Here is a 25,719-nt window from a genome sequence, read left to right on the forward strand (position 1 = left end):
GGGGTGGGGAGGGGGGGAAGGCTGGGGTGGAAGGGGAGAAGGGAGGGGTGGAAGGGAAGGAGAAGAAGGGAGGGGCGAGTGTGGTGGGAGAGAGGGTTGAGAAGGTTAAGGGGAGGCTGGGAAGGTTGAATGAGGGGTTGGCGGCTTTGAAGTAGGTGATTTGATTGGGATTGATGGCTAGTGATGCATGTACGGAGCTGGGCGATGGCTATGAGCTTTGCGACAAGAATAGAATTTCATAGCTTTTGCAATATCCCACTAAGTTTGCTTCGTTTACCTTGTGATGGTGACTGCACAGAGCTACGTAACGAGATTGTGGCTGCATTGCCTTAGGAATACGGACTATACAGGCTCGCATAGGCCCGAGACCATCAGTTAAGCCCCTCGTGACCCGCAGGTAGGCGGAGGGCCTGTTTTATCGTGAATCCAACTCGTAAAAGCTGAGATATTCGTTTCGTTCATAAAATTCAGACAGGCTCGCATTACTGGAGAGTACAGAACTAGAGGGCCTGTAGTATGTTGCTTCTGCCGAGGAAACTTCCGATGGATTTCGCTGGAAAGCTTCGTTACCAGGTCTCCATGTAGTTGTGATAGTGGGAAGTGCACGGAGAATTTTCATACATCCCGGGTTCTCTTCCAGTCCTCCCATCGACGCGGTAGTGGTGTTGAGTATCATGAGAGCGCCATCCCTCGCGATGGGAACATTCCTCCAAAGGTGAGGGCTCAGATGGAGTAAAGCCACTATATTACGCAACGCATTCTCTTGATTCTGCGCACAGGCAGCTACAAGGATATTACCAGGAATGTCTTGTAACCAACAAAACCATGCGGGCACGGTGAATGCCAAGGGACTTACAGGCACTGTTTCCCATGGGTGTGGCTGAAAAAGGTCATTATCCAAAATATCGAATGTCTTCCTGGTTCTCCAATCCTGAAATATTGTTTTGTATGAGTTGAGCTTGTCCCTGTATTGAACCATGTCCCAAAGCTGATGTAACATCTGCACACTGAATTCGAGGAGTCGCCGATTCTCGAGGTACTGCAATAGTGGCTTGTCTGATGCCGTGAGTAGCTGATGTATGCATCTGGTCGTCGCCTGGGAAAAGGCTCTCCTAGTCTCGGGGGTAACGCCACGAAGCTCGAGATTGAGGTCTTCGTTAGCTTCTTCCGCAAGATGAGCGCCAATTCCCTGATAAAGGTGCTCATCATGAACATTGTTGAAGGTGCCCGATGGTCGCTCAGAATCTTCCAAATAGCAACCGCGACATCTGGCATCCCATGCTTGCATCGCTCTCGTTGATAAGTCCGTTGGCGTGGCGTCTCCCAAAATGTTTTGCACTGGATGATATTGCGGCTGTACTGAGTAAGAAGGTATCGGGTCGCTTGGGTGGTACCGTGCCGGGGCACTTCTGTCGAACCCCGACTGCAGCGGTTCGCAGGGGGAAGAAAATGACAGAACACTGGTTCCGAATTCTCCTTGTATGGCCAATCGGGGATGGAATGAAGGCTCTTGACCAGCGCTCATTGGCAGATAAACCTGCAGGTATGTAACCAGCCCATCCTCTACCACCGATCTAGCGCGTGCCGCATTCGTCCTAATGACCTCGGGGCATCTGGTTGAAGCAATGAAGTCGAGAGAAGTACGATGTACCAGGATTGCGACCCATTGATCATTGATCTCTTCTTCATGATATTCTTGGAATTGTTTTCGAGCCTCGTCAGGAGGTACAACATCGACAAGCCCTCCGCATTGATCGTAGACGTCAAATGCGAATACTCCCCAGCTTTGCTGTCTTGTTATAGGCTTGTGAACCAAGAAGGGATCTGTCGTAGGTGTCATGGAAGCTTCCACGTTGATCTCCTCGTCGATGCTCATGGCTTCAGATAACATCGACAGCGTCAGCGCCCGTGATTGGCTAGTACCAATGATCCAATCAAGTATCCGCCTAGTCTTCTTGAAGTCACGGTTCTGCAAACGGCGAGCTATGGCAGCGTAAAGATCTTCGAGTTCGGATGGCAGCGAATGAAGTGCTTGGTTCAGGTCCGTGATCCCCGAAAATGCATCTTTGGAGATCTGATGCAGCTCCTTGAGTACTAAGGTCACCCACAAGAAGACACCGTTCGCGTTCTGTATCAGATAATCTCTCATAGCTAGAAACTGGTCGTCGACCAATGCAGCGAGAGCGGGATCAGGCTGTATCGTTGTGGTAGCGGACACAGCATCTCGTGGTCGTTTGCGCCTTCTGCGGCTGTCTGGCTTCGAAGCCTCGATACTCTGTGCTTCAAAGTCATGACTTTGATCGATTGCATGCCGTAGCCAGCCCAAATTTCTGTCGATGACCTCCTTCAAGTCCTGCTCGTTCTCTTGCTCCAATACAATCTGCTCACAGTCGCGAAAGATAATTTGTAAGGATTCATACGGCCGACTGAGGATGATGAACCGCATACATGATTCTGGGTGCTCCGCAAGGTCCAAAAGGAACGTCGCTAGATGTTGCCGTGACTTATCAATCTGATCGTCGTTTTCGGACTCGTCCAATGCGTCAATAACGGCCATGATAGTAGAGTCTTGCGGTGTTCGTGATATGGCCCATAAGAACTCTTCCAAAAGATCTCTTGACCATTTCCACGAATCACATGGCGGTAGTCTCGCTTTCCGATAGATGTTGACATGCTCTCGGAACAGTTTCTCGTCCTGTTCGAGGAAGTTGCCAAGTAATGCCTGTAAGAGAGATTGGTGTGACCGCTGCGCCAAAGTAAGCTTGACGCTGTAGAACCAGGCTCCGATCACCGGAGGTATTTCTTTAGACCGGAGTCTCATGAGGACGTCTTTCGCCAAAGTTGATTTACCACTCCCCGGCTTACCACGGATCCACAAAGTACCTCCATTATCCTGCCACCTGTGGAATGACGGATGGGTATCCAACCAACTGAAAGTCCCTGAAGCAGGTGGAAGGATTTGATTTAATCGAGCGAGAACCTCCTGGGATTTTAGAGATGCGAGACACTCTATAAAGCACGTCAGATTCATACTTCGAGTAATGGGGGATCACTAACAGGGAAACCTTACCCAGGTATTCGGTTCTGCGACTGATCGTCAATGAAAATGGTTGTTGAATATCTGGAGATTGATTCCCCCAGTTGTGCATCACCGCCTGCAGCCTCGACGTCTCTGGAAGAAGAGCACGGAACCCTCTCACCACCATTTCCAATTCATTGCTGCGAATAGTAGAGTTTGTGAGATGACATATTGAGAAGAGAAGAAAGCAATTAGTTGGCAGTCTTTGCAACGAATAGCCAACCAAATGATTGATGTTCCCGATGCTATAACCCCCTAACAACGTTTCATAGTCGACTCGGGAGCCTTCTTCAACGCCTTTTTCGGTCGACAATCTTTCGAGAAGGCCAAAATTGGAGCTATCCATTTCTGATATGCGTGTAGCAAGTTCTGTTTCGCTCGTGTTGCGAGCTAACTGGACACATGCGAAAGCCACCATGAGCTCTTTGGGAGTAATAGGTCGCTGCACATCAATACAAACATGGTGAGGTACACCCTCGTCTTGTTTACAATGCTCGCATGAATTGTGTTGGGATTGATCAACATCCACGAGAGGTTTGTTGTAACTCCGCAGGACAATGTTCGTAAGATTGAGGTTGATGAATTGAGGCGACATCTGTAAGAGTGTATCCGCGATTGCGACGATGTCATTCTCTTTTATATCTCGCTCAGGTCCTGTACCCTTCCAGTCAATGTGTAATAGCTCATAGCCATGTCGCAGCCACGAATCACAAATGCTTGTGTTTGTGATCCAATGAGTACTTGATGCAGTGGTTTGGCTCACGCGTTCTGACTGGTAACGAACACTGTATGATACGCGTTCAGCTACACTAGTAACATAGTCGCAAATTCGTTGAATCCCTGCTAGTCGTTCAGCTGGACAGTCCGCTTTCCCTCTGCTCCGTAGGGTACGTACGCTGTCGCTGCTGAAAGGCCGACTGGAACTTTTCGATATCGAGGAAAGCCGATTGTGACTCTAGATACTGTCTGGTAGCAGCGATGAGGTCGCCTGCCTTGTTGATCTCTTCCAGCCCTATATTCTCCAGACCTCTTGGCACGTTGAAACGGAAGAAACGCCCGTCGAGCGCAGGATGGTGTCGTTGAAATCTCTCAGCGGCGCTCTCACAGTTGGTAGCTATCGCTTTCAGCGTCTGCACCATACCAACGAGTGACTCGTCAACTTTTCCAAAAGCCGGTATACCAGTTCCAATGGAGACGAAACAACTTATGTTGTCTTCTAGTGTTTCTCCAGTATTGCGTGTCCATATGTCACCAGCTTCTGTCCAGACTTCGTCGATCGGGTTGTTTGCACCAAAGGCACCGTCCACAAACTCTTCATGGAGGATCTTGATAGGTTCGAAGAAGGTTGTCGCGGCTGAAGTGGCACGAGCTGCCTCCCATATCTTCACCGCGTTGTACAGGTCTCGCGATCGGCGTTGTATGGGGTAATTGGAGAAAAGCGTTATCTGTGAACCGGTCTTCCTGGTTACACAGACAAATCTGAGCTATTAGCCGGAGAAAGACTGTAGACATTGCGGCCCACTTACGTTTTGCATGTGGAGCCGGGGTCTTTGAGAAGCTCGTCTGGTCTAATGTTACGTTCCTCGAGTATGCGCTTAACCCCCTCCTCTATAGCTTTACCATCGTATCTCCCTTGGAGTTTACCCTTGCTGATAGAGTAGCGATGTTTGGCCTTCTCAAAGATAGCCGGCATAAGCTCATGGTATGCATCGATGCATTCCGCGACCGTCATACGCAGGCGCCCTAGCATGAGTGCAATGAGTCCGCCCGTAGACGTGCCACCGATAAGGTCGAAACAGTCGCAAGGCCTTGGTGGGTTCTCGGGATCCAGCTGCTCCATAAGGCGTTGTAAAATGTACAGCGACGACAGACCACGGATGCCTCCGCCGTCCAGAGAAAGTAGCGCAAGTCCTTTTCCATACCGAGGTCTTCCCATCGACGCTGTGTTCGGTTCCATAGTGTCCTCGATAATTTCGTTTCCTTCTGCGCGAAAGGATGGTAACATCGTGAGGAAGGAAAGAGGAAGGCTGAGACAAGGCAGGATGCGGGGTCGAAGCGCGTAAACAGGCGAATGGTTGCCGTTGTCGCCTATCGCTTACAGCGCCACGATTTGCTTTGCACGTGGGAATTATCTTTGCAGTATATTTCTCCGCGCGAATCGTCAGAGGCAAGGTCAGAAGTCCCCCGGAATGTTGTTTCGTGGTGTATCGTTTTGGACGAGCAAGCACCACGAATCCAACAGCACAAACATCTATAAACGTCCTTTTCTTATCACAAACGCTTGTGTTGACGATAATTATCTTTTCCGAGAGGACCTGCTGGGATGGGCACATATGAGTTTCGGAATGCGTTGTGGGATCTGCTCCGGCATCGACACCTTACATCCATCAGGAATGGATAGCAGTCAAATCTACTCGCGAAAAGACTTCAGGCTCAAGGACGAAGCCCAGGGACCGGTCAGTTATGAGATAATAGCATGAGTGTGTATGGAGACGACGACTCCAGACGAACCTGGCAAACCACCGTTACCGAATATCCAAGCACAAATCCTGGAGCGATATGCTCCTCATCTCTTGCTTATGATCCCCGTCCCTTGGAAACGCTATCAAAGAAGACCTGAGACGTCGATAAGAATTCCACGTTTTCCGCACAATACAGAACCAAGCAAGACCTCCCACGCCGATGTTGAGGCCTCTTCCGCTCTAGAGCTTAAATTCCAAAACCAAAACAGGGCCTCAACATCGGTGTGGCCGATCCTCCAAGCTTCCCTACCATGCAGAAAATGTGTCCACGCGGATACAAGTGACTTCAAATGTTGAAGCGCAATCAACACAACGCGCTAGTTTCCGAAGCGTCCGTTCCGACTCGGAACCCATACCCCACACTTGATCGACCCTTCCTCCGCTGTCAGCCCCTCAATAATGACGCCAGCCAGACGCTCTGGTCCCAACTCCTGCAAGCCATGCAAGCTTGCAAGGACCGAAGATGAGGGGTCGTCATATGTCATAGACTGGGTCTGGCTCCGTTGTGGGATCAACGCGCCTTTCGTCCTTTGCAACCATTTCCCACTTCACGATAATATACGCGCATCTCGTTCTATCGTCGCGACGAACTCTTTGTATCTTGTATCTCATATCTTGTATCTTGTATCTTTAAACCTTTGAAACTGCTTGTACGCGACAGGCGCACAACAACTCCCCAAAATGTCCCCCGACAAGATGAAAGCGGTGCACTACGAGGGCCCATTCAAAGTCTCGGTCAAGGACGTCGAACTGCCCAAGATACAGCATCCAGATGATGTGATAGTCAAGGTTACGACGGCGGCGATTTGCGGGTCGGACTTGCATATGTATCAGGGACGGACGGCTGCGGAGGCGGGCCTGGTGTTTGGTCATGAGAACATGGGGACTATTATCGAGGTTGGTGCCGGCGTGACGCTTTTGGAGAAGGGGGATAGGATTGTGTTGCCGTTTGTGAGTATTTCGTGGAGATGGAGTGCGGATGGTGGAGAGCTAACGCGATGGATCGTAGAATGTTGCCGACGGCAGGTGTCGCAATTGCGAGGAGGGCAAGACAGCGTTCTGCACTGGGTAAGTCGGACTCCAATAAGGCCGTCATGCACCTGTCCTAACAATAGAACAGAGTAAACCCAGGCTTCGCCGGCGGCGCTTACGGCTACGTAGCCATGGGCCCCTACCAGGGCGGCCAAGCGCAATACCTCCGAGTCCCCTTCGCCGACTTCAACGCCCTGAAGCTGCCAAAAGGAACCGAGCACGAAGCCGACTTCATACTACTAGCAGATATATTCCCAACGGGCTGGCATGGGCTGGTCCTCGCTGGTTTCCAGTCCGGCGAAAGCGTCGCGGTGTTCGGTGCAGGTCCTGTTGGTCTCATGGCAGCGTATAGCGGTATCCTACGAGGTGCAAGCAAGGTCTTCGTAGTCGACACAGTGCCTGAGCGACTGCAAGCTGCGGAGAAGATCGGATGCATTCCTATTGATTTCAGGAAGAGCGACCCGGTTGAGCAGATCATCAAGCTCAATGACGGTATGGTGGATCGCGCTGTCGACGCGGTCGGGTATCAAGCCGTGGACGCGTCTGGTAGCAAGGAGAAGCCAAACGTTGTCTTGGACCAGTTGATCATGGTGACCCGGCCAACGGGAGGCTTGGGTATTCCAGGTTTGTATGTGCCGGCCGATCCAGGAGCGCCCGATGAGCAGAGCAAGAAGGGCCAAATTCTGATCTCGTTCGGCAAGCTATTCGAAAAGGTATGTTCGTGGTTCGAAGTTGTGTACCCACCACTGACGACCGTAGGGTTTGCATCTTGGCACCGGGCAGTGTAATGTGAAGGCCTACAACAGGTATCTTCGCGACATGATTGTATCGGGCAAGGCTAAACCGAGCTTCGTTGTGTCGCACGAGATTAATATCGACGACGCGCCGACGGCATACGAGAAGTTTGACAAGAGGATCGAGGGGTATACGAAGGTGTTGATCCATCCGAATGGAGCTCTGAACTAGTTGGACGTATGAGTAATTAATCTACATTCCATTTTCGAGTAACTCACGTTCAAGCATTGAGTGTCGCGTTGATGCGCTCTGTCATGCGATCGCGTCGACGCCTGGCTGATCCCGTTCCCCCGCGCTAGTATCGCTGCATCGCCATCGCGCCGTCGTCGACGAGGTATGCCTTGACAATCTTGACTTCCTCCACAGGGCGGTCTTCCTTGTCTGTCTTGACCAAGCCCAGCTTCTTCACGATCTGCATCCCGCTCTTGACCCTTCCAAAGATGGTGTGCTTGCCGTCCAACCACGGAGTCGGCGCCAATGTGATGAAGAACTGGGAGCCATTGGTGTTGGGACCGGAGTTGGCCATGCTGAGGATGCCTGCACCCGTGTGCTTGAGCTGGGGGCTGATCTCGTCCTCGAACTTGTCTCCATATATGCTCTCACCTCCTCTTCCAGTACCCGTGGGGTCGCCGCCTTGGATCATGAAGTTTGGTATTATGCGGTGGAAGATCAGGCCATTGAAGTAGTTGCGCTGCGTGAGCGTCGAGAAGTTTTTGCATGTCTTGGGCGCGTGGTCGTTGTAGAGTTCGATGACAATGGTGCCCTGGTTGAATTGGTCAGGGTGTTGATCGTACAGGAATACGAACTTACAATAGTGGTGTCGAGCGCGATGTCGGTAGCCATGGTGAATGTGTAGTTGAGGGTATGAGGACTGTGATGGCAGCTTCCCCACGAGCTGGAATTCCATGTGAACTTTGGGACACGGACCGCCGACCAGCCACGCGCCTGCGCCACAGCTACTAGCTCAGAGCGATGATTCACAGCTAACGAACTATTCCGACATTGGGCGACCACAACCTCATCAACAAGAACATGGATCTCTCAACCTGGGCATTGCCCCAGCTATCGAAGCTTGTTCCTCTAGACGATGAGTCACTGAAGCAACTGATATCATATACTGAGTCACTATCGCCCAAAGAAGCAGCGGACCATCTGCAGAACTTCTTAGGCGACAGCCCGCAAGCACTTGAGTTTATCTCTTCATTTAACAACCGGAGAAAGCCCAAGCCTTCCAGCAGCCCTGGTCAGGCTCAAGCGTCAAATGGCATGTCAGAAGTACCCCGGGCGAAGCCAAAGAAGAAGAAACCCGGTTTGAACAAACTTCCGCCACCGCGACAAGTTGAGGACCATGGCAACGTATCTGGTGCATATCTCAAAAAGGATGAACAAGATTACATGGCGGGTAGCTCAAAGCCCAAGGCTGCCAAATTCGGCTTACAAGAACAACATGATGGGTTGCAATTACCAACCTTCACTACGTCATCGGGGACATCAACCCCCAAATCTCGTGGTGTCTCGCCTGCTCCGCAACCAGCAAAGAAACTTCCAGGCCAACTCATCTCGGATACGAAACCTAAGGCCAAGGCAAAGGTCAATGTTACTGGTGGCACGCCCATGCATGGTGCCTCAACGGCACTCAATGATCTGGAGTCCGCAATCAGAGCGCTTGAGATTCAGACGAACCCTACTCTTGCCCCACAAGATAACAGCAAGCGGAAATGCAACTGCATGGCTACCAGGCATCCTTTGCTCGAAGCTGCGCCAAACTGCTTGAACTGCGGAAAGATCATTTGCGTAAAGGAAGGCATCGGCCCATGCACTTTCTGCAACTCAGCTTTATTCAGTGCACAAGACATCCAATCCATGGTGCGCGTTCTCCGCGAAGAGCGCGGAAAAGAGAAGATGGCCGCCAACAACGCGGGCCAAAAGCGTGCCGATGTCTCGCTCGCACCACGCCCGTTCTCAACACCCCGCACAGGAACACCCGCATCTTCCAATCCGGCCTCGGACGTCGAGTCTGAGAACGAGAAGCTCGCAAAAGCAAAACAGCACAGAGACAAGCTGCTCGCCTTCCAAGCCCAAAACGCCAAACGAACACAAGTCCACGACGAAGCCGCCGACTTCGAAACTACAACCGCCGGCCTCAGCATGTGGGCCAGCCCCCAAGAACGCGCCATGCAGCTCAAGCGCCAGCAAAAAGCTCTGCGCGAGCAAGACTGGAATGCGCGCCCAGAATACGAGAAGCGCAAAGTAGTCGCCAGCATCGATCTCTCGGGAAAGAAGCTTGTCAAGCGCATGGCTGCTACCGAGAGGCCGGCTACACCCGAGAGCGAAGATGAGCCACCCGAACCTACTCAACGGCCCCGAGATGGGAATACGCTATCGAGTGGGAGCGGGGCGTTCAGCAAGAATCCGCTGTTGGGTGGACTGTTTAGGCCGACTATCAAGGTTCAGGAGAGTAAAGGCAAGGAGAATGCGGGTGAAGGGGGGAGGAAGCAGACGTGGCGTCGCGTGCAGGATGATAACGATGATAATGAGCAGTGGATCCTGGATGGGGGTGTTTATGGTTCGAGAGCGGATAATGTGAGCTTGGAGATGGATGGTCTGAGATGATGAGGACTATGATCTCCAACAACGATAATTCTACATTGATAGCACTATAACGAGCCAGCAATCAACATCCATTCCCAAATCAGCGCCTCAATCATCACGGTGAAAACCCAGCGGTAAACTTCCACCAAGCTCTCCCATCCTCTCATTCTACCTAGGCAACTCGAATCAAGAACACAGTCTGCATGGCCCCCGTAGCCGAACAGCCGTACTTGTGGCGTATCAAGCATCCACTCCGGTGTCGCTATCGTACATACGCGAGAGCGAGCATAGCTCACGGGACTAGAGACCATGCATCTATACGGCAGGTTAAGCCCACCTGGGCATGCTTCCCTGTAGGTATCCAACGCGGACTTTTCTCCGCGCGAATAGGACCGAAGGGGAAAGCCGCGCGGAGGTGTATTGTGCGAGGAGCGAAGAGCGAAACAGCGAGTGAGCGAGTGAAGAAACTGCCGTGGTCCCAAGTACCCGTATGTGACATCCCAGCTGAAGCCCTCTCCTTACATACAGAATCGCCGCATCGCACCACCTCTCCATTCCAAGGTTACCAACACCAACCCACCGTCCCCCGCCGATCCCCGTTCACCTTTCTCCCCATCCCCAGGTTTTCCAACGAAGCCATCTGAGATCGACAAACCTCGCCAAAAGCTTGTTCAGCCGCTTCTTTGCTTGTTGCGACAAGCTCGACCAAGCAATTGCGGGGTACATACACACTACCAGCCCACGCTAACCCCATTCACAACTTCCCCCGAAGTACGCGACGTCCCATGGACATGGTACGGAAGGAAGTGATAGGCTAGCTGGTAACGTGGCGGAAGTGTCAGGTAGGCGTGTTGGAAAGTTACCGCGGCCGTGGTGCGAGAAGCGAATCCAGATGCGCGGATGGGGACGGTGGGTGGATGGGCTAGACCGTGGACTTGGGGCTAGTGTGAAGGAGGATAATGGAGGGAAATGGAGGAAGAGGGACGATGTGAGGACTAGTTGGATGTTAGGTGGGAAATACCCCGCAGACTGAGTCGTGGGTGGGGAATGTGATGGACGGGCCCTGGTAGAGGGGCGTGGTGAAGGCAAGGGTGGGTTCCAAGTACATGGATAGCATAAGAGCCCCGCTGAGCCTCCAAACGAAGTGTCAGTCAGTCTTGCGAACACTTTCGTTTGTGTTGTTCAAAGTCTACACTCCTGTCTACGACGGCCGTCTCCATACGTAGACTATGAAGAAAAACACGATGCGGGACCACAGCGATGGCTCTGGTACGCAATCCTACACCCCAACTCCACACTCACCTACACATTTACTAAGCCAATTTAACAATAGATGTCTCAGACCACTCCCCCTCAGCGTCCAAACCAGCGTTCAACCACATCGAGCAAATCCACACCAACGAGCAAGTCCCCGGCCACACCAACTACTACGAAAAAGATGGCTTGCGGACAGCCGGCGACGGCGAAGACCACGACGCTGAGCAGCCTATGAACTTTAAAAGACTTATGGCGTTGGTCGCTATGGCTTTTCGTGCGTAGAGCCCTTCACAAACACTGCTACACAACGTTGTTTTCTCGCTAACGCTCAAAAACAGTCTGGACAGGCAGCCAAATCCCCGTCTACCTCTTCGGCGGCGTCCCCCCCTACATCTACGCCGACATAGGCGGCACCGACCGCTGGATCTGGTTTATCCTGGCAAACCTCCTCTCCCTCGCCGCCGTATGCCCCTTCGTCGGTTCCATCTCCGACATCGTGGGCCGCCGGTGGGTCGCCATGATCGGCGCGTGCTTCCTTATCCTCGGCATGATCATCTGCTCAACCGCCCATTCGATGAATATCTTCATTGCAGGAATGGTGTTTAGCGGTGTGGGCGCGGGCATCAACGAGCTTACGGCGTTGGCGGTGACGAGCGAGCTTGCGCCGACGAGTCAGAGGGGCAAGTATGTTGCGATATTGGTTTTTACGATTTTGCCGTTTTGTCCGAGTGTGCTTTGGGCGCAGCTTATTGCTAGTCAGAGTCCGGGGGCGTGGAGGTGGATTGGGATGTGGTGTGGTAAGAACCTTTCCCCCGTTATCTAAACGAACGCATGAGAGGGGAAACTGACGATCTTAGGTCTCTGGGCTTTCATCGGTCTCGTCTTGACGTTCGTGTTCTACCACCCTCCTCCCCGCGTCAACAGCGTGGGTATGAGCCGCAGAGAGGTTCTCGCGCAGATCGACTACATCGGCGGTTTTCTGTCTGTTGCTGGTATGATCTTGTTCATGATGGGTATGCAGTGGGGTGGCTACCAGTACAAGTGGTCCAGCGCGCACGTGCTCGCGCCCTTGATCCTGGGTGTCGCTTTCCTCGTCGCCTTTGTCTTCTGGGAAGCTTACGGAGCTAAACATCCCATGTTCCCCAAACGACTTCGCCAGGAGCCCCGGATTCTTGGGCTGACACTTGTTATTACGTTCATCTCTGGAGCCAACTTCTTCTCTATCCTTATGTTCTGGCCGACGCAGGCGTTCAACGTTTATGGTCATGATCCTGTTGGTGTTGGTATCCGGGGTATTCCTGTTGGGTTCTCGATTCTGGCTGGTGCGTGTATTGTGCTGTGGTTGCTGTCTTTGCTCCGCGGTCACAACAAGGAGCTTTTGATCGTCTCGTCGATCATGATGACGGCAGGCTGCGGTGCTCTTTCTATCGGCCGTGTGGACAACTTGTACCAACTGTGGGGATTGTTGGTTCTCGCTGGTCTCGGCATTGGTGGTATCGTTGTGCCCGCATCCATCATCTGTAAGTTTCACGTCGCGTTGATCGACAAACGCGTTACTGACCTCATTAGCCACCATCATCTGCCCAGACGACCTCATCGCAACAATCGCAGCTCTGACCCTTGCCATCCGCGTCATTGGTGGTTCGATCGGATACTGCGTGTACTACAACGTCTTCATCTCCAAATTCGTTCCCGCCGCGACCCACTACATCGGCGGCGCAATGGTGACCAAGCTCAACATCACGTCCCCAGAGATCATCGGAGAGGCAATCGCCATCACCGGCGGATCGCTTCTCCCGCTTCTCCATGAGCTTCCGGGTATCAAGGACGTGCCGGGTGCGTATGAGTTGGTTGTGTACGCTGGTCAGCTCGCGTACGCCGAGGCGTACAAGTACGTGTACTACGTGAGCATAGCGTTTGGCGGAGTCAGCATCATCGCGGCATGCTTCTTGGGCGATATTTCCAAGTACATGGACGACCATGTCGCTGTGGTCATGCATTGAGCTGGTTGCAGGGTGCTGGAACGCAGTGGATGTGTAGCCGAGGTCTGTAATTACAATCGAGACTTTATTTGAACGCTTGCGTTGATGAGATTAAGCGTCCTGCATGGCTGTTGATGTTCGCAGCGTAGGTAGACTTGGCTGCATTGCGACTGAACGATGCAGAGGCTGTGATTGACTGAGCTTTGAAGACTTGCGCTACAGCTAGCGGCGCGATGTGCGTCATAATCGGCGAACACCTCTCGAACACCGCAGCATTGTTTGCTTCTGGCAAACCTTTGATAAAGTCAATGGAGGCCACTGTTGCCCATATCCACAACCTCTTCGATCCTCCAGATACCGAGTAAACCATGTTCCGTACCTCTTCTTCCCGGGAGCCGGACGATGTCGAATGGAGAGCAGCAGACCGAGGATCGAATGGTGTTACCCAGCCACCCCTACATCCAGAGACGTCGAACAACAAACGCAAGCGGCAAAGCAGTTGTTTTTGCGCACCGCAAATGTTTGGTGGTGGCATCTTCTTACCGGACCCCTCAACGTATGACCCTTTAGAAATCCTGCTCAACACGCATGACCAAAGCGAGAGAGATGAGCTTGTCGAAAAATGGAGAGACAACAAGCTAAGCGAGCTGAACTTTGTTGGTGTCGTAGTAAGTACTGTATCCATTGATGATGCCGCACCGCTGACGATGGTCAAGTCCGCCCTGCTTGCGGGTGTCCTTACCTCGACAGGCAGCTGGCCGAATATCCTCACCACTGGCAGGCCCACTCCGTGGTATGTCCGGACATCGTGGTACTGTGGCATCATCATCACAATGCTTTCCATCATCAGCGCAGCCGACCAGACCGTGCGTTTACACCGGCTTTCGTCGCACCGCGATGGCCTCGCCAATCTTCACAAGCTACTTGGTAAGGGAAGTCGCTGGAAACGAACGGGTCGTCGTGCGCCAAACCTTGTCCAGGTCTTGACTTGGCAGATGCCAGTCATGTTTCTCATATCCGCGACTATCTGCATGGTTGTGGGTATGTTTCTGCTCGTGTGGAGTGCAACGTCGAATTTGGGTAATTCTGGGGGATTAGACGATGGGGACAAGGTATGATCTCAGGCAAGTCGATTCTGGGAGGTTTCAACGCTGATTTGATGATAGGTCGCCATTGTTTTCACGGCTGTTGCGGCTCTAACGATTATCATGTTCTTCGTTGGGCAGATTTCGCTCTACTCGCCGATCAGGGAGTAGAAGCTGTGTGATTCGTTCGAAGGCGTGACAGAGCCATGTACGATTGAACGTAGGAGCGGTGCTGGTATCGAGAACGTGTGGAAGATGCTAATGCCGAAGATGGCGAGCTCGAAGCTGCTGCCAGCGGGAGGTGCCAAGCCGCTGGCTGCGCTATCCTTCTTTTGCACAAGCGTGTTCGTGGCAAACCTCGAGCACCTCATTGAGATCTACCCTCACTTGCCACTTCCGTCGCGTCATGCATCACATGAACTCGTGTGCAGCTCGCGTTGGACTCAATACACGCTGCTAACCATGATTCGCTGCTGCCTGTCTCGTCAGGCTGCTGTGGTCCCCAAACACGTCTTCCCGTCGCTAAAATGGGCCACGGCGCGTCGTTGCCTAGCTCGACCCTCTTTTGCCTCAACACGCCACACCGCTGCAGCATCCAACTCCATCATGATACAGGCTGCCATCATCAAGCACGAACGAGATCCCAATGCTGAAGGAGATATATAATCCGTCGTTTTTCCGTCTTCAGCAGTCATTTTGTTCAACCATCTCAATTCTATTCCAACACACGCGCTTTCTACCACTTCTCACAACGCCATTTCAACCACAACCCAAAAGCAGGTATCGACAATGATTGACCTTCCTCAAGTCCCAGTTCGTCATACCGACTGGATTACTCATGTCGCAGCCCATCCAGAGACATCACTGCACACCTTGCTCGAACCCTACAAGGAATATGACTCCAAGCTGCGCGAGGTGTTCGCTCAGCAACCAGAACACCCCGCTATTGCCGAGCCCAACATCCTTCCCATATTCGCAGGCCGCGAAAGTGAACTCAAGATCCGCGCTCGCAACCCCGAGGATGAATCCGAGGCTGAGCGTGAGCGCTATCTCATGCCTCTCGACGAGGAGGACCGCAAGCCGACTGGCTCTCCGGCGGTTGTGCAATCACTCAATGAGTTCCAGACCAACTTCCAGCTCTTTTCCGAGTCATCGCTTGTTGACATGGACTGGTCCAATGTGGTGGTCGCAGGTAGCGCTGTTGTAACTTCGTTGCTGCCGGTTCCAGAGGAACATAGTGGCTCCAAGCGCGCCCTACGCGAATACTATCATCAGAAACTGGCCCCGGCTTCGGATGTCGATCTTTTCCTCTACGACCTTACCGAAGAGCAAGCCATTGAGAAGATCAAGCAGATTGAACAACGCATCAGAGACTCCATCTTGACAGAGACAACCACCGTCCGTACCAAGAACGCCATTACCATCGCTTCCCAGTATCCCACTCGTCACGTTCAGATTGTCCTGCGAATTTACAGATCTATTTCCGAGATTCTCACAGGCTTCGATGTTGATTGTTCCTGTGCGGCATACGATGGCAAGCAAGTCTACGCCAGTCCTCGTGCGATCGCTGCATACATGACGCAGATCAACACCATCGACCTGACACGTCGCTCCCCGTCATACGAAAACCGATTGTCCAAGTATGCACGCCGCGGCTTCGAAGTCTACTGGCCGCTCCTTGATCGGTCGCGTATTGATCCCACGCTGTTCGAACGCTCCTTCGGTCGCACTCTCGGACTGGCCAGGTTGCTAGTACTTGAGAAATTGCCGAAAAGCACTGACCGTGACGCTTACGTTGATCAGCGTCGTGCTGAACGTGGCAGACCAGCCATCAATCGTTGGGCCACGCAGAAGCTCAAAGGCGACATCAAGCAACAGCATGACGAAGATGTTGCCGAGTGGGTAGAGACTGATGAGGTCAGCGATTACCATACCTTCACCATCCCATACGGGCCGAAGTTCCATGCTCGGAAGATTGAGAGGTTGCTCTTTGCGAAGGACTTGCTACTCAACGCCGAATGGAATCGACCTAAGGATCGACAGACCACACTACATCGACACCCTTCCTTCTTTGGCAACGCAATCGATGTAATTGGGGACTGTTGCGGGTTCTGTCCCGAGCCCACCACACCAGAAGATCAGGAGATTGCAGCTGAGGAAAGCAAGATCTATGTGTCTGGCACATTGTCTTTCATCAAAGACAACCCTGGACGGCAATCAATCGGCTCATTTAACCCTCTTACTGATGATGATTGGACCGAGATGGCATATGTCGGCAATACAGCGCGACTGTGTCAGGCTATAGTGGACGGAGATCTCGAGCATGTCCGGGATTGGCTCAGTCAAGAGGGTGCTGATCCCAACCGAAGGGACTACACTGGGCGTACTCCACTTCATTTGGCGGTCATGACCTCAACTCCGCAGGTCGTTCAAGCTCTCGTCGATGCTGGAGCCCGTATCGTCGCTCGCATCTTCGATGGTAAGACCGCGCTCCATCTTGCTGCCATGCGCGGTGAGGTAGAGATGGTCAGAGCTCTCCTCATCAAGAGTGAGGCCAACGAAGAAGAAGAGGCAGAGAAAGAAGCTCTTAAGAAGAAGAATCAGATCCTCCCGGAAACACCAGATGCTACCAGTACCAACGACACCGAGGAACATGCTTCCGATGACGACAGCGAGAACGACGACGATGAGGATGACGACGTCGATTTACTTGATGATGAGTCCGATAATGCCGATGCGACTACTGAAGGCTCTGTCATCAAGATAGACCCCAAAAAGTCAGAAGACCACGATAACCTCCCAGATGATGCAAATGACGACGAGCCCGATGTATACGACGTCAACGTAGTCGCTTGGGACGCACCGGTATCTGCGCTCCACCTGGCCATTGCAAATGGTCACACCGACGTCGTAAAGACTCTCGTTCAGGAGTTTGGAGCCGATGTACTACTGCCGGTCAAGCTTGTCAATGATTACAACAAGTCCCCGCGCGCGGCGATCCTGCCAACCGTTCTCGCTTTACAGCTCTCGCCTGAAAAGGCCAAGGACATGACTAGATTACTCGTCAGCCTAGGTGCATCGCCTGCACAGGGCGACACTAGCCACATCACAGCGTTGCACTACTTTGCTGCGCATGGTGCCGATCTGCTCACCACTTTGATATCCGCAAACAGGCCTGCGGCGCAACAAGCCGCCGATCACTTATCGCTGAGTGGCTATTCGTTCAGACCCAACGTGAACAGTCCTCTGAAGACAGCCATTGAACATGGTGATACCGCTGGAGTTGAAGCACTTCTAGAGCTGGGCGCGAAGCCTGAGCTTGACTTCGCCACCTACTCTACCGTTGCGAAAAACAAGGGGTTTCATTCGGCATACAGCACTGCCGAGAGCAACCAGAAAGCGTTCAGAGAAAACGTCGAGCAGCCTGTATTTACTGCACTTCGTTATGAGGCATTGTCGATAGTCTTGAAGCTTCTGGATGCTGGAGCAGACATCAACAGTCTTACTCCCAAAGCTTGGTGCGCGCTGGACAAAAGCAACAACACACACGACAACGATACGGGCACCCTTTTGGATATTGTTCGGTACAATGTGCGAAAACTACAGACCTTTATCGAGAAGGGCAAAGTTGATGGCCAAGATGGGTGGTTGTGCTCCGAAGGCTGGGTGGACCGCATTGATAACTACCGGCGGTCCGAGCAATTCGCCCCAGTACCGCTCAAGGAAGATACTGAATATCTTGGAGGACTCGAACCGGGTACCTACGCTCATTGGATGGTGAGTGATCAGATCGACAGCGCCAAACGGATCTACGAACAAGACTTGGAGAGCCACGAGAAGTGGAAACAGTCTCAGAAAGAACCCGAGGGTACGAGTGAGAAGAAGTCGGCTGTCCAGGCGCTATTGAAAGAGTTCGAAGCATTGGAGTCAGAGCTGCTCAGACGACAGGCGAAGACCTTCAAAGAGCTGCATCCAGATACCGAAATCAGGATACCCCCACCACAACAGTACAATTATGGTAGCTATGGACCTGACCCTCCAAAGCCGTGGAATCCGTTGCTCACCTTCCGGCTTTCTGACCTGACCGACGAACGACGGGAAGCTTACCTCAAGTTGTTCCAAGCCTGCTGGGATGGCGATCTTCCGACGATCAAAGAGCTTACCTTGTCGATGTGGGGAGATAATCAGACTCCCCTGCAAATCGCTGTTCAGAACTCGCAGGATTACTCGCCGTTCTCTATCGCCATTCTGCGGAAGCACTATGGAATCGCTCGTGCTGTCTTGGAGATTGCACATGCGCAATATGTGCCCGAAGAGAAGCCATTGGTCAAACACAGTCTCCAGCCCCGAGATGATGACGACGGTAGCAGTGACGATGGTGAGGATGATTTCGAGATCTACGCTGAGATTGTGGATGATTGCTTCACTATTGAGAACATTGGAGAGGTGCAGAGTCAAGTCAAAAGCAATGTGACGCCACTCAAGATGATGTCGTGGACGTGCCCGGCGTTCCGTTTTCTCGAACACGATGCTGCATCGGTCTCACCCTGGCTTCCACACCCAGAGCTCTCAAGCAGCCTCCGTGGTCAACCGCCTTTGGACTCGTCTAGTGGTAACCCGGTACCCGTCAAGATCCCCGAGGATGTGCGGCCGCATAGTCTGTTCCAATTGGCAGTCTATCTAGACGATGCCGATCTACTACAATTCCTGATCGCCAGAGCTCAGGAGTACACGCAACACAACACCGAACTCGACGATGAGACTGCACCGAGGTTCTTCCGTTTCGACGAAGCCGAGTTCTGGTACGCGATCCGCTTGAGTCGTACCCGCCTGCTAGGAATCATCATCAAGAACACTGGGGCTGGCATTCCTTTGGACGATCTTGTGAAGAAGAGCGGCATCGAGATACCCGTGAAGCCAAAGTACTACCAAGGGCTATCGGTGCACGGCAGGAAGCGAGCGGACTGGGCGAATGAAGGGAGAGAGACCCAGACGAAAGCAGTTGGGGCGAAGCATCCGCCTTTACTTCATGCCGCTCGTTACACAAGTTTGGAGAGCGTCGAGTGGTTCGCTAGTGACACCGCTTTGCGCTGTTATATGGAGTTTGCGGACAGTCATCGAGACGATATTCGCATCCAGAACCTGGCGAAGACCCAAGGCGGCCTACAGTCGTCTATCACAAATTGGCTCGACCTACGCTCGCATCTACTGCTCCATTCGGTGGTTCTGGGCAAGGAGGGTGAAGAGTCGGTGAGCCTGCTTCGACATCTATGCAAAACTCATCCCAAGGCGATTGGACATCGTTCTGCGAATGGCATGACGCCCCTGCAGCTTGCTTTCTCTCAGCACCGTGTCGAAATGGTGAAGGTTCTTCTGGAAGCTGGTGCCGATCAAACCACACGCGACAACACCGGAGCGAACATTATCCACTCAATCCTGCACAAACATTTGAACTACCAGCTAGACCTAGAGAAGCTCCGCGAGCTTTTGGCGCTCATCGACACTCGCCTTCTCTCTAGCCTGTTCACCGAACGCACAACGGCGGCTCCTGGCGCAGCTACACCTCTTGCACGCTGGCTTCACGTCGCTCTTCCCCACAATTCAACAAGTTATAACTCGGAGAGCCACGAAAACATTCTCAAACTTCTTTTCGAGCTCAACAAAGGCGACGACCTCAGTATCGTCAATGGCGAGGGCGACACGCCTGTCCATCTTGCCGTACGGCGTGGTACTGATCAAGTCTTGCGCGTCATGCTCCAATGCCGTCCTGACCTTCTCTTCCGTGAGAACGCATCAGGACGTACGCCGTTTGAGATGGCAGAGGATACATATCTGGCTCAAGAGGTCTTCAGCAACCCTCCGCCTCCCAGCGACGCAGGGCAAAATCGTCGCCACAGACATCTTGGTATCGGGAACGTGAATACTAACGTGCTTTCACGACGTCCAGAATCCTTCGTCGAAAAGTCCCGAGATACTCGCGATGCTACGACAAAGGTGTGGGAAGTCTGCAAGGAGTTTGCCGAGAAGAATCAAGGGCAGAAGAGGAAGCTGGTCAGCCTGGTCGAGGCAAATGAGGTTGCGAAGCGACTGGCATTGCGGAAGCGGAATGAGTCTACGACGCGGGTGAGGGGGAGGCGGTTCAGGCGCAGGCATGGCAGAGTTGAAGCCATCCACGACGACGACGACGACGAGCTTGCCACAGGCGACGAGGTCGATGCGTGGTTTGGAGCGCATGGAACGTAGGCGGATCGCTAGTATCCGTTGTCCGATCGCCTGTAGAGATTCGGCCTTCTTGTGTTGGTACGTGCGGCTGGTTTTACCTGAGACTGGTTACTTGCGCAGGGGGAGACGAGGCGCCGATCTAGCGAGCCCCTATTTTGACACAACGATAAGAACGTATTCTTGACTCGCCTGTAGAGATTCGGTGGCACGGCGGAAATCCTTCTCGTGTTGGTACGTGCGGCTAGTTTTACCTGAGACTAGTTACTTGCAGAGGTGGAGACGAGGCGTCGATCTAGCGAGCCCCTTTTGATACAACGACGATAACATATTCTCCGGCTACCCACGAATCCGTGTTCCGAACGCGACTTTGGCCAGGGATTCTCATACGGTGTTAAAAGCAGAGCAGAAGTAAATAGATTTGACAAATAACACTCATTGTTGAGCACCTTTCACAGTTCGCAAGTTTAGCGTCTCAGCAATGGATTTCCTCAAGCGATTCAAAAAGCAATCTTCCCCAGCAGTAGATGCTACACCAACCCCATATGCCGACGACGACGTCCTTCCAGTACACACACTAGACGACACGAAGACTTTCCGTAGCATCATAATTACATGGACACTCTGCTTCAACGATGTTCTCGATGCGGATAGGCTCCGGTCCTCTCTAGCAAAGCTCTTGGAAAATGGGGACTGGAGGAAGCTTGGAGGACGCTTGAGACTCAACGTAAGTGGCATCTTTCGGATTGATTTCGCGTGGAAGCAGTACGGCTAACATGTTGGATGATAGAACAAGGGTGCATTGGAGATTCATGTCCCACGCCAGTTCACATCTGAGCGACCCGCCTTCTCGTACAGCCATGTCACCATCAACACTCCCATCGAAGAGCACGACCTAGCCAAGAAGCTTCCCAAAGCCAACAGAGCCGTCTTGATCTGTCCAGGACCCACGGAGTTCAATGACCTGGCCGCTAGCGCCGACGCGCCCATGACGTTTGAGGACTTGATCGCTGGAGACACGCCACAAATTTCGGTCCACATCACGTCTTTTACCAACGCAACACTCGTGGGACTCTCCTGGCCCCATACTTTGATGGATGTAATTGGCAACCAAAACCTCCTCTGCGCGTGGTCGATGGTATTAGCCGGAAAAGAGACCGAAGTGCCGCCTGTACTAGGGGCGCGGGAAGACATGCTACGTGCACTGACTGACAACACGACTCAGCCGGCAGAGGAGTACATACTCAAGGCCAAACAGCTCAAAGGGCTGAGTATGGTCAAATTTGGAGCGAGGTTCGCATGGGATATGCTTACTGGTCCTGCTCCAAAGTCGCAGACGATTTACCTGCCAAAGGACGTCGTGGCGAAATTGCGCGTAGCAACTGAGCAAGACCTACCTGTACAGGAGAACGATGACGGTATAGTCGAGAAACCACCGTTCATCAGCGATGGCGATGTGCTCACTGCATGGACACTCCGCTGTATCGCATCTTCTCTGCCATCACCCCGTCCCTTGACCGCCCTCCACGCAATGAACGCTCGTTTCCGTCTTTCTGAACTCATCAACGCGAAGGGCATGTACATGCAAAACATGCTCGTCCCCGGCTTCACCTTCCTCTCTCCAGACATGGCAACCGGCCCACTCGGTCCCATCGCTCTACACAACCGCCAGCGCCTCCTCGAACAAGCAACCGAAGGCCAAGTCCTTGCCAGTCTTCGCGAGCAGCGTATCTCCGGCGATCCATCGACGCTTCTCTACAGTGACGCGGATGCGATGTTGGTGCCTTTTACCGACTGGTCGAAAGCCAAGTTCTTTTCTACTGTCGACTTTGGGCCTGCGGTTGTGAGGGCTGGTGATGAGAGTGAGGGAAGGTGTAATCCGCCTGGTATGCCTGCGTTTCATCATTGCTCGAGTAGGAAACCGAATGTGGCGAATAGGCTGTTGGTGCATATTCTGGGGAGGGATCATGCAGGGGGGTATTGGTTGAGTTTGATCATGTCGCCGAAGGCTTGGGAGAATGTTGAGGAGAGCTTGAGGGAGTTGAGTTGATGGGTGGGAGGTGATGAGGTGATGCGCTGATGCGATACTCATGGTTTCTCGTCCTTTTCTGCCGTCTGTTGCTTGGATATCCGTTTAGACCTGCCTAGTTGTATAGTAGTACTCATCGAGCTGTCGCTATAGCTTCTCAATCGCGATCTTTACTTTCGTTGCAACAGATTCTTCATCATGGAATGCATACTGGAAGCGGGCACACTTGCGCTGACGTCGCTACAAGATCAGCGGAAAAATGAATATACCTTGGTAACACTGTGTGACATCATCTTTGCACTAGCTAGCATGCTTAGGTAGTGCTGGCGATATTTTAATCCGCTGAAAGCTTAGGAGGTGCTCAAGTCTTGGATGCGAGTACGATTGCATATATCGTGTTTCAGATCACCGATGTAGGTGCCAGCAGTTTCAGGGTTGGTGACGAGAAGGGTACATGGTGGGGACATCAGGGGTAATGAGGTGGGGGTGACGTAGCCCGGAAACGGCTCCGGCACGGGCACCACCCCACCTGTAGCCCCATGCGATAAGGTTGACACAGCTGCAGGGTCTCTTGATCGGAACGCAGTGCGCGGTACATATGTTTTCAAATGCCACATCTGGTGCCTGTAATATTTGGTTCCCAAGCTCCCACTGTCAGTCGTATTCTGAGCAATCTGACGCCATTGACCCTTCTGTTCATTCCAAGCTTCGCACTCAACCCTCTTGAATGACATCATGAACTCCGATGCAGCGATGGCATCATCAACGGAGAGCCGCCAGCAACTCCATACTCCCCCTCCAGACTCCGATGAGCACGGGCCTAAAGTAACGGGTATCGAAGAGACGTCGGTCAAGCCGCTGAAGCCAGCTGAACAAGCGCAAATGCCCAACCTCAAGCGACCAGCACAGGACGACGACGATGCCGAAACGAAGACGCCCTCAAAGGTAGCGAGGAAGAGCGAAGCCTCACGTGGACCAAGGACACCTAAGAAGCCAGCACAGTCCGAAGAAGCGCTTGCGAAAAAGCTCGCGTCGGCCAAGAAGAAAGAGGAAGAGGCCGCAGTTAAGGCCGCAAACGCTGCCAAGAGGAAAGAAGCTGCCGATGCAAAGAAAGCCGAAAAAGAGCGAAAGAAGCAAGTCGCGCAATGGAAGAAGGACTGGAAAGATTGGATATCCAAAAACCAGACCTACGAGGAACTCACTTCAGGCGATCTGGGAAAAAATGTAAATGTCAAAAACGCAAAGGCATTCTTCGACCTGAAGCCAGATGAGCTCAAGTGCATCCCACATCGCCCTTCCGTGAACGCATTCAACCAGATGCCCCAGAAGGACTACCGATGGGACGATTGCGGGAAACTAGCCTTCCGGAAAGAAGCCATGCTCGCTGGTATCCCACAGGATAACGAACAAGAGTTCCTTGCCAAAGGGAAGAAGCTGTTTGCGGATAAACACGCCAGAGGGTAAGCGACCGATGTATACTGCAGCTGCAAAGATGCTAACACTCTCCAGTAATTACGACAACCTCTTGTATGCCAAAGGGGGAAGGTCCGGGGCGGAGATTGCACGCTACAAAGAATCGAAGCGACAAGACGAACTCAGGCGGATGCGAGAGGATGAAGAGGATAGGTTGATGTGCGAGAAGTATGGGGATGACCATAACCGGAGTGGCTACTAGACTCTCAATAATCAAAAGCCCTAGTTTTATTCTTGACTTCGTGCAGTGAAACTGTTTTCGCGAGCAAGTGTTTTCCCGGAGCCTTGACGTGGGGGCTACCACAGTCGTGTCGTACTAGTGCACCACCATCATGTCGAAGGATCTCGATATTGCTAGTTGTAGTAGTTTACCAATATCTCGATGCATCTTGACGTGGCATCCAAGATAACTGTTTTGGTACATTTACCCCGCAGTGTGCAGCAAGTCTGACCCTTGCTTGGAAGGCAAGTTGATAAAGCGGCACAGTTGTTCCAGCGTCTCTATTCCCAGAGTACCTTTATCGCATTGTCTTACATGTCTTGAGCTTCTCCCAAAGACATTGTAGAAGTGTCTTACCGCCGCTGCTATAAGACCTCGGGAACTTCTCTTTCGAATTCACCCAACATGTCACCTCGTCGCCGAGATTCGAAAATGGCAGGAGAAACGTCACACCTTGTCGTCAAAGCGGACCCCGCCTCGCCGTCCCCACCTCAACAACAACTACTGACTCCACCTTCATCAACTGTCAGAGTCAAACGTGAAGTTCTGTCCCCGGAGGATGAGGTAGAAGCGTCTCCTACAGCAACGAAGGGATCAAAACGCAAACGCTCAGCCACGCCTGACGATAGTGACTACGAGCCTCAACCTGTCGCAACGAGCAAAAAGGCCAAACCTACCGTCACGCCAAAGAGGAAACCACGCAAGAAGAAGACGAAGACCCCAGCCGAACTTGCAGCTGCTGCAGAAAAAGCCAGACTGAAAGCCGCGAATGAGGAACGGATAAGAAAGACAAAGCAGGGGAGGATAGACTGGAAAGAGTGGCTTGCCAACAACCAAAATGACGACGACAAGAACTCGCTCGATGCTATTGGGATCGACTGTCTTACCAAAACTATGTGCGATAAACAACTCGGCTTGAACAAAGACGATCTGAAGGCTCTGCCGTTCGAGGAGAGACTAAATCCCAATGGAGCCTCTTTCGCGGCAATGCGACTATACAGCTACTCCGACGCGCTTCGTCTTGCTTGTAGGAAGGAGGCAATTCTGGCAGGTTATTCTCAGGACAACGAGGAAATCTTGATGGAAATTGGGCGAGAACTGCTGCAGGACAAGAAAGGGTAAGTTGTTTTGCATATCTTTCCTGGCATCTTGCGTATACTGACCTGACACAGAAACATTCCACCGCATTACGAGATCTTGAATATGTATAGGAAAGACAAACAGCGCCGGGGAGGGTCGGAGTCAGACTCAGACTCAGAGGTCGTGTGCGGCCCTTGCGAGAGCAATATGCCATCTATTGAGTATCTCATGGCTCGTCATGAGTCGCAATGGGGAGGAGGTCCGAAAGTATACAATGGAAAGTAGCGAGATAGAGGTGTAGTAATGCTGCAACTCTAGTTTGGCCCGTCGGATTTGTTTAGTTGTCTTTTTCGC

The 25,719-nt window shown here is 52.4% G+C and overlaps 11 protein-coding genes across 11 annotated transcripts; 8 read left to right on the forward strand and 3 right to left on the reverse strand.

Annotated features, from left to right (window-relative positions):
* Window positions 1-1,595: 1,595 nt before the first annotated feature.
* Window positions 1,596-2,557, reverse strand: J4E79_011807 (uncharacterized protein; the record flags this gene model as incomplete). Its single annotated transcript, XM_049360635.1, has 2 exons — window positions 1,596-1,613; window positions 1,652-2,557. The coding sequence occupies 2 exons, from the start codon at window positions 2,555-2,557 to the stop codon at window positions 1,596-1,598; spliced, it is 924 nt and encodes a 307-aa protein (XP_049204895.1).
* A 1,373-nt stretch (window positions 2,558-3,930) lies between these two features.
* J4E79_011808 (uncharacterized protein) lies at window positions 3,931-5,084 on the reverse strand (the record flags this gene model as incomplete). Its single annotated transcript, XM_049360636.1, has 2 exons — window positions 3,931-4,558; window positions 4,606-5,084. 2 exons carry the CDS (start codon window positions 5,082-5,084, stop codon window positions 3,931-3,933), a joined length of 1,107 nt encoding a protein of 368 aa, XP_049204896.1.
* A 1,198-nt stretch (window positions 5,085-6,282) lies between these two features.
* On the forward strand, window positions 6,283-7,599 carry J4E79_011809 (uncharacterized protein; the record flags this gene model as incomplete). The annotated part of the gene is made up of 4 exons (XM_049360637.1): window positions 6,283-6,552; window positions 6,611-6,669; window positions 6,722-7,346; window positions 7,393-7,599. 4 exons carry the CDS (start codon window positions 6,283-6,285, stop codon window positions 7,597-7,599), a joined length of 1,161 nt encoding a protein of 386 aa, XP_049204897.1.
* Window positions 7,600-7,723: 124 nt separating this feature from the next.
* On the reverse strand, window positions 7,724-8,271 carry CYP1 (heme binding; the record flags this gene model as incomplete). The annotated part of the gene is made up of 2 exons (XM_049360638.1): window positions 7,724-8,191; window positions 8,239-8,271. 2 exons carry the CDS (start codon window positions 8,269-8,271, stop codon window positions 7,724-7,726), a joined length of 501 nt encoding a protein of 166 aa, XP_049204898.1.
* A 189-nt stretch (window positions 8,272-8,460) lies between these two features.
* On the forward strand, window positions 8,461-10,041 carry J4E79_011811 (uncharacterized protein; the record flags this gene model as incomplete). The annotated part of the gene is made up of 1 exon (XM_049360639.1): window positions 8,461-10,041. The coding sequence occupies one exon, from the start codon at window positions 8,461-8,463 to the stop codon at window positions 10,039-10,041; it is 1,581 nt and encodes a 526-aa protein (XP_049204899.1).
* A 1,208-nt stretch (window positions 10,042-11,249) lies between these two features.
* J4E79_011812 (uncharacterized protein) lies at window positions 11,250-13,280 on the forward strand (the record flags this gene model as incomplete). Its single annotated transcript, XM_049360640.1, has 5 exons — window positions 11,250-11,289; window positions 11,354-11,551; window positions 11,616-12,074; window positions 12,135-12,797; window positions 12,847-13,280. 5 exons carry the CDS (start codon window positions 11,250-11,252, stop codon window positions 13,278-13,280), a joined length of 1,794 nt encoding a protein of 597 aa, XP_049204900.1.
* Window positions 13,281-13,777: 497 nt separating this feature from the next.
* J4E79_011813 (uncharacterized protein) lies at window positions 13,778-14,515 on the forward strand (the record flags this gene model as incomplete). Its single annotated transcript, XM_049360641.1, has 2 exons — window positions 13,778-14,125; window positions 14,426-14,515. 2 exons carry the CDS (start codon window positions 13,778-13,780, stop codon window positions 14,513-14,515), a joined length of 438 nt encoding a protein of 145 aa, XP_049204901.1.
* Window positions 14,516-15,133: 618 nt separating this feature from the next.
* J4E79_011814 (uncharacterized protein) lies at window positions 15,134-20,587 on the forward strand (the record flags this gene model as incomplete). The annotated part of the gene is made up of 1 exon (XM_049360642.1): window positions 15,134-20,587. One exon carries the CDS (start codon window positions 15,134-15,136, stop codon window positions 20,585-20,587), a length of 5,454 nt encoding a protein of 1,817 aa, XP_049204902.1.
* A 457-nt stretch (window positions 20,588-21,044) lies between these two features.
* Window positions 21,045-22,613, forward strand: J4E79_011815 (uncharacterized protein; the record flags this gene model as incomplete). The annotated part of the gene is made up of 2 exons (XM_049360643.1): window positions 21,045-21,290; window positions 21,354-22,613. The coding sequence occupies 2 exons, from the start codon at window positions 21,045-21,047 to the stop codon at window positions 22,611-22,613; spliced, it is 1,506 nt and encodes a 501-aa protein (XP_049204903.1).
* A 714-nt stretch (window positions 22,614-23,327) lies between these two features.
* J4E79_011816 (uncharacterized protein) lies at window positions 23,328-24,267 on the forward strand (the record flags this gene model as incomplete). The annotated part of the gene is made up of 2 exons (XM_049360644.1): window positions 23,328-24,052; window positions 24,102-24,267. 2 exons carry the CDS (start codon window positions 23,328-23,330, stop codon window positions 24,265-24,267), a joined length of 891 nt encoding a protein of 296 aa, XP_049204904.1.
* Window positions 24,268-24,690: 423 nt separating this feature from the next.
* J4E79_011817 (uncharacterized protein) lies at window positions 24,691-25,650 on the forward strand (the record flags this gene model as incomplete). Its single annotated transcript, XM_049360645.1, has 2 exons — window positions 24,691-25,403; window positions 25,497-25,650. 2 exons carry the CDS (start codon window positions 24,691-24,693, stop codon window positions 25,648-25,650), a joined length of 867 nt encoding a protein of 288 aa, XP_049204905.1.
* Window positions 25,651-25,719: the final 69 nt, after the last annotated feature.

Source organism: Alternaria viburni, assembly GCF_023758015.1.
Source record: "Alternaria viburni strain BMP 2772 chromosome Unknown scaffold_57, whole genome shotgun sequence".
In the NCBI taxonomy this organism is placed as follows: domain Eukaryota; kingdom Fungi; phylum Ascomycota; class Dothideomycetes; order Pleosporales; family Pleosporaceae; genus Alternaria; species Alternaria viburni.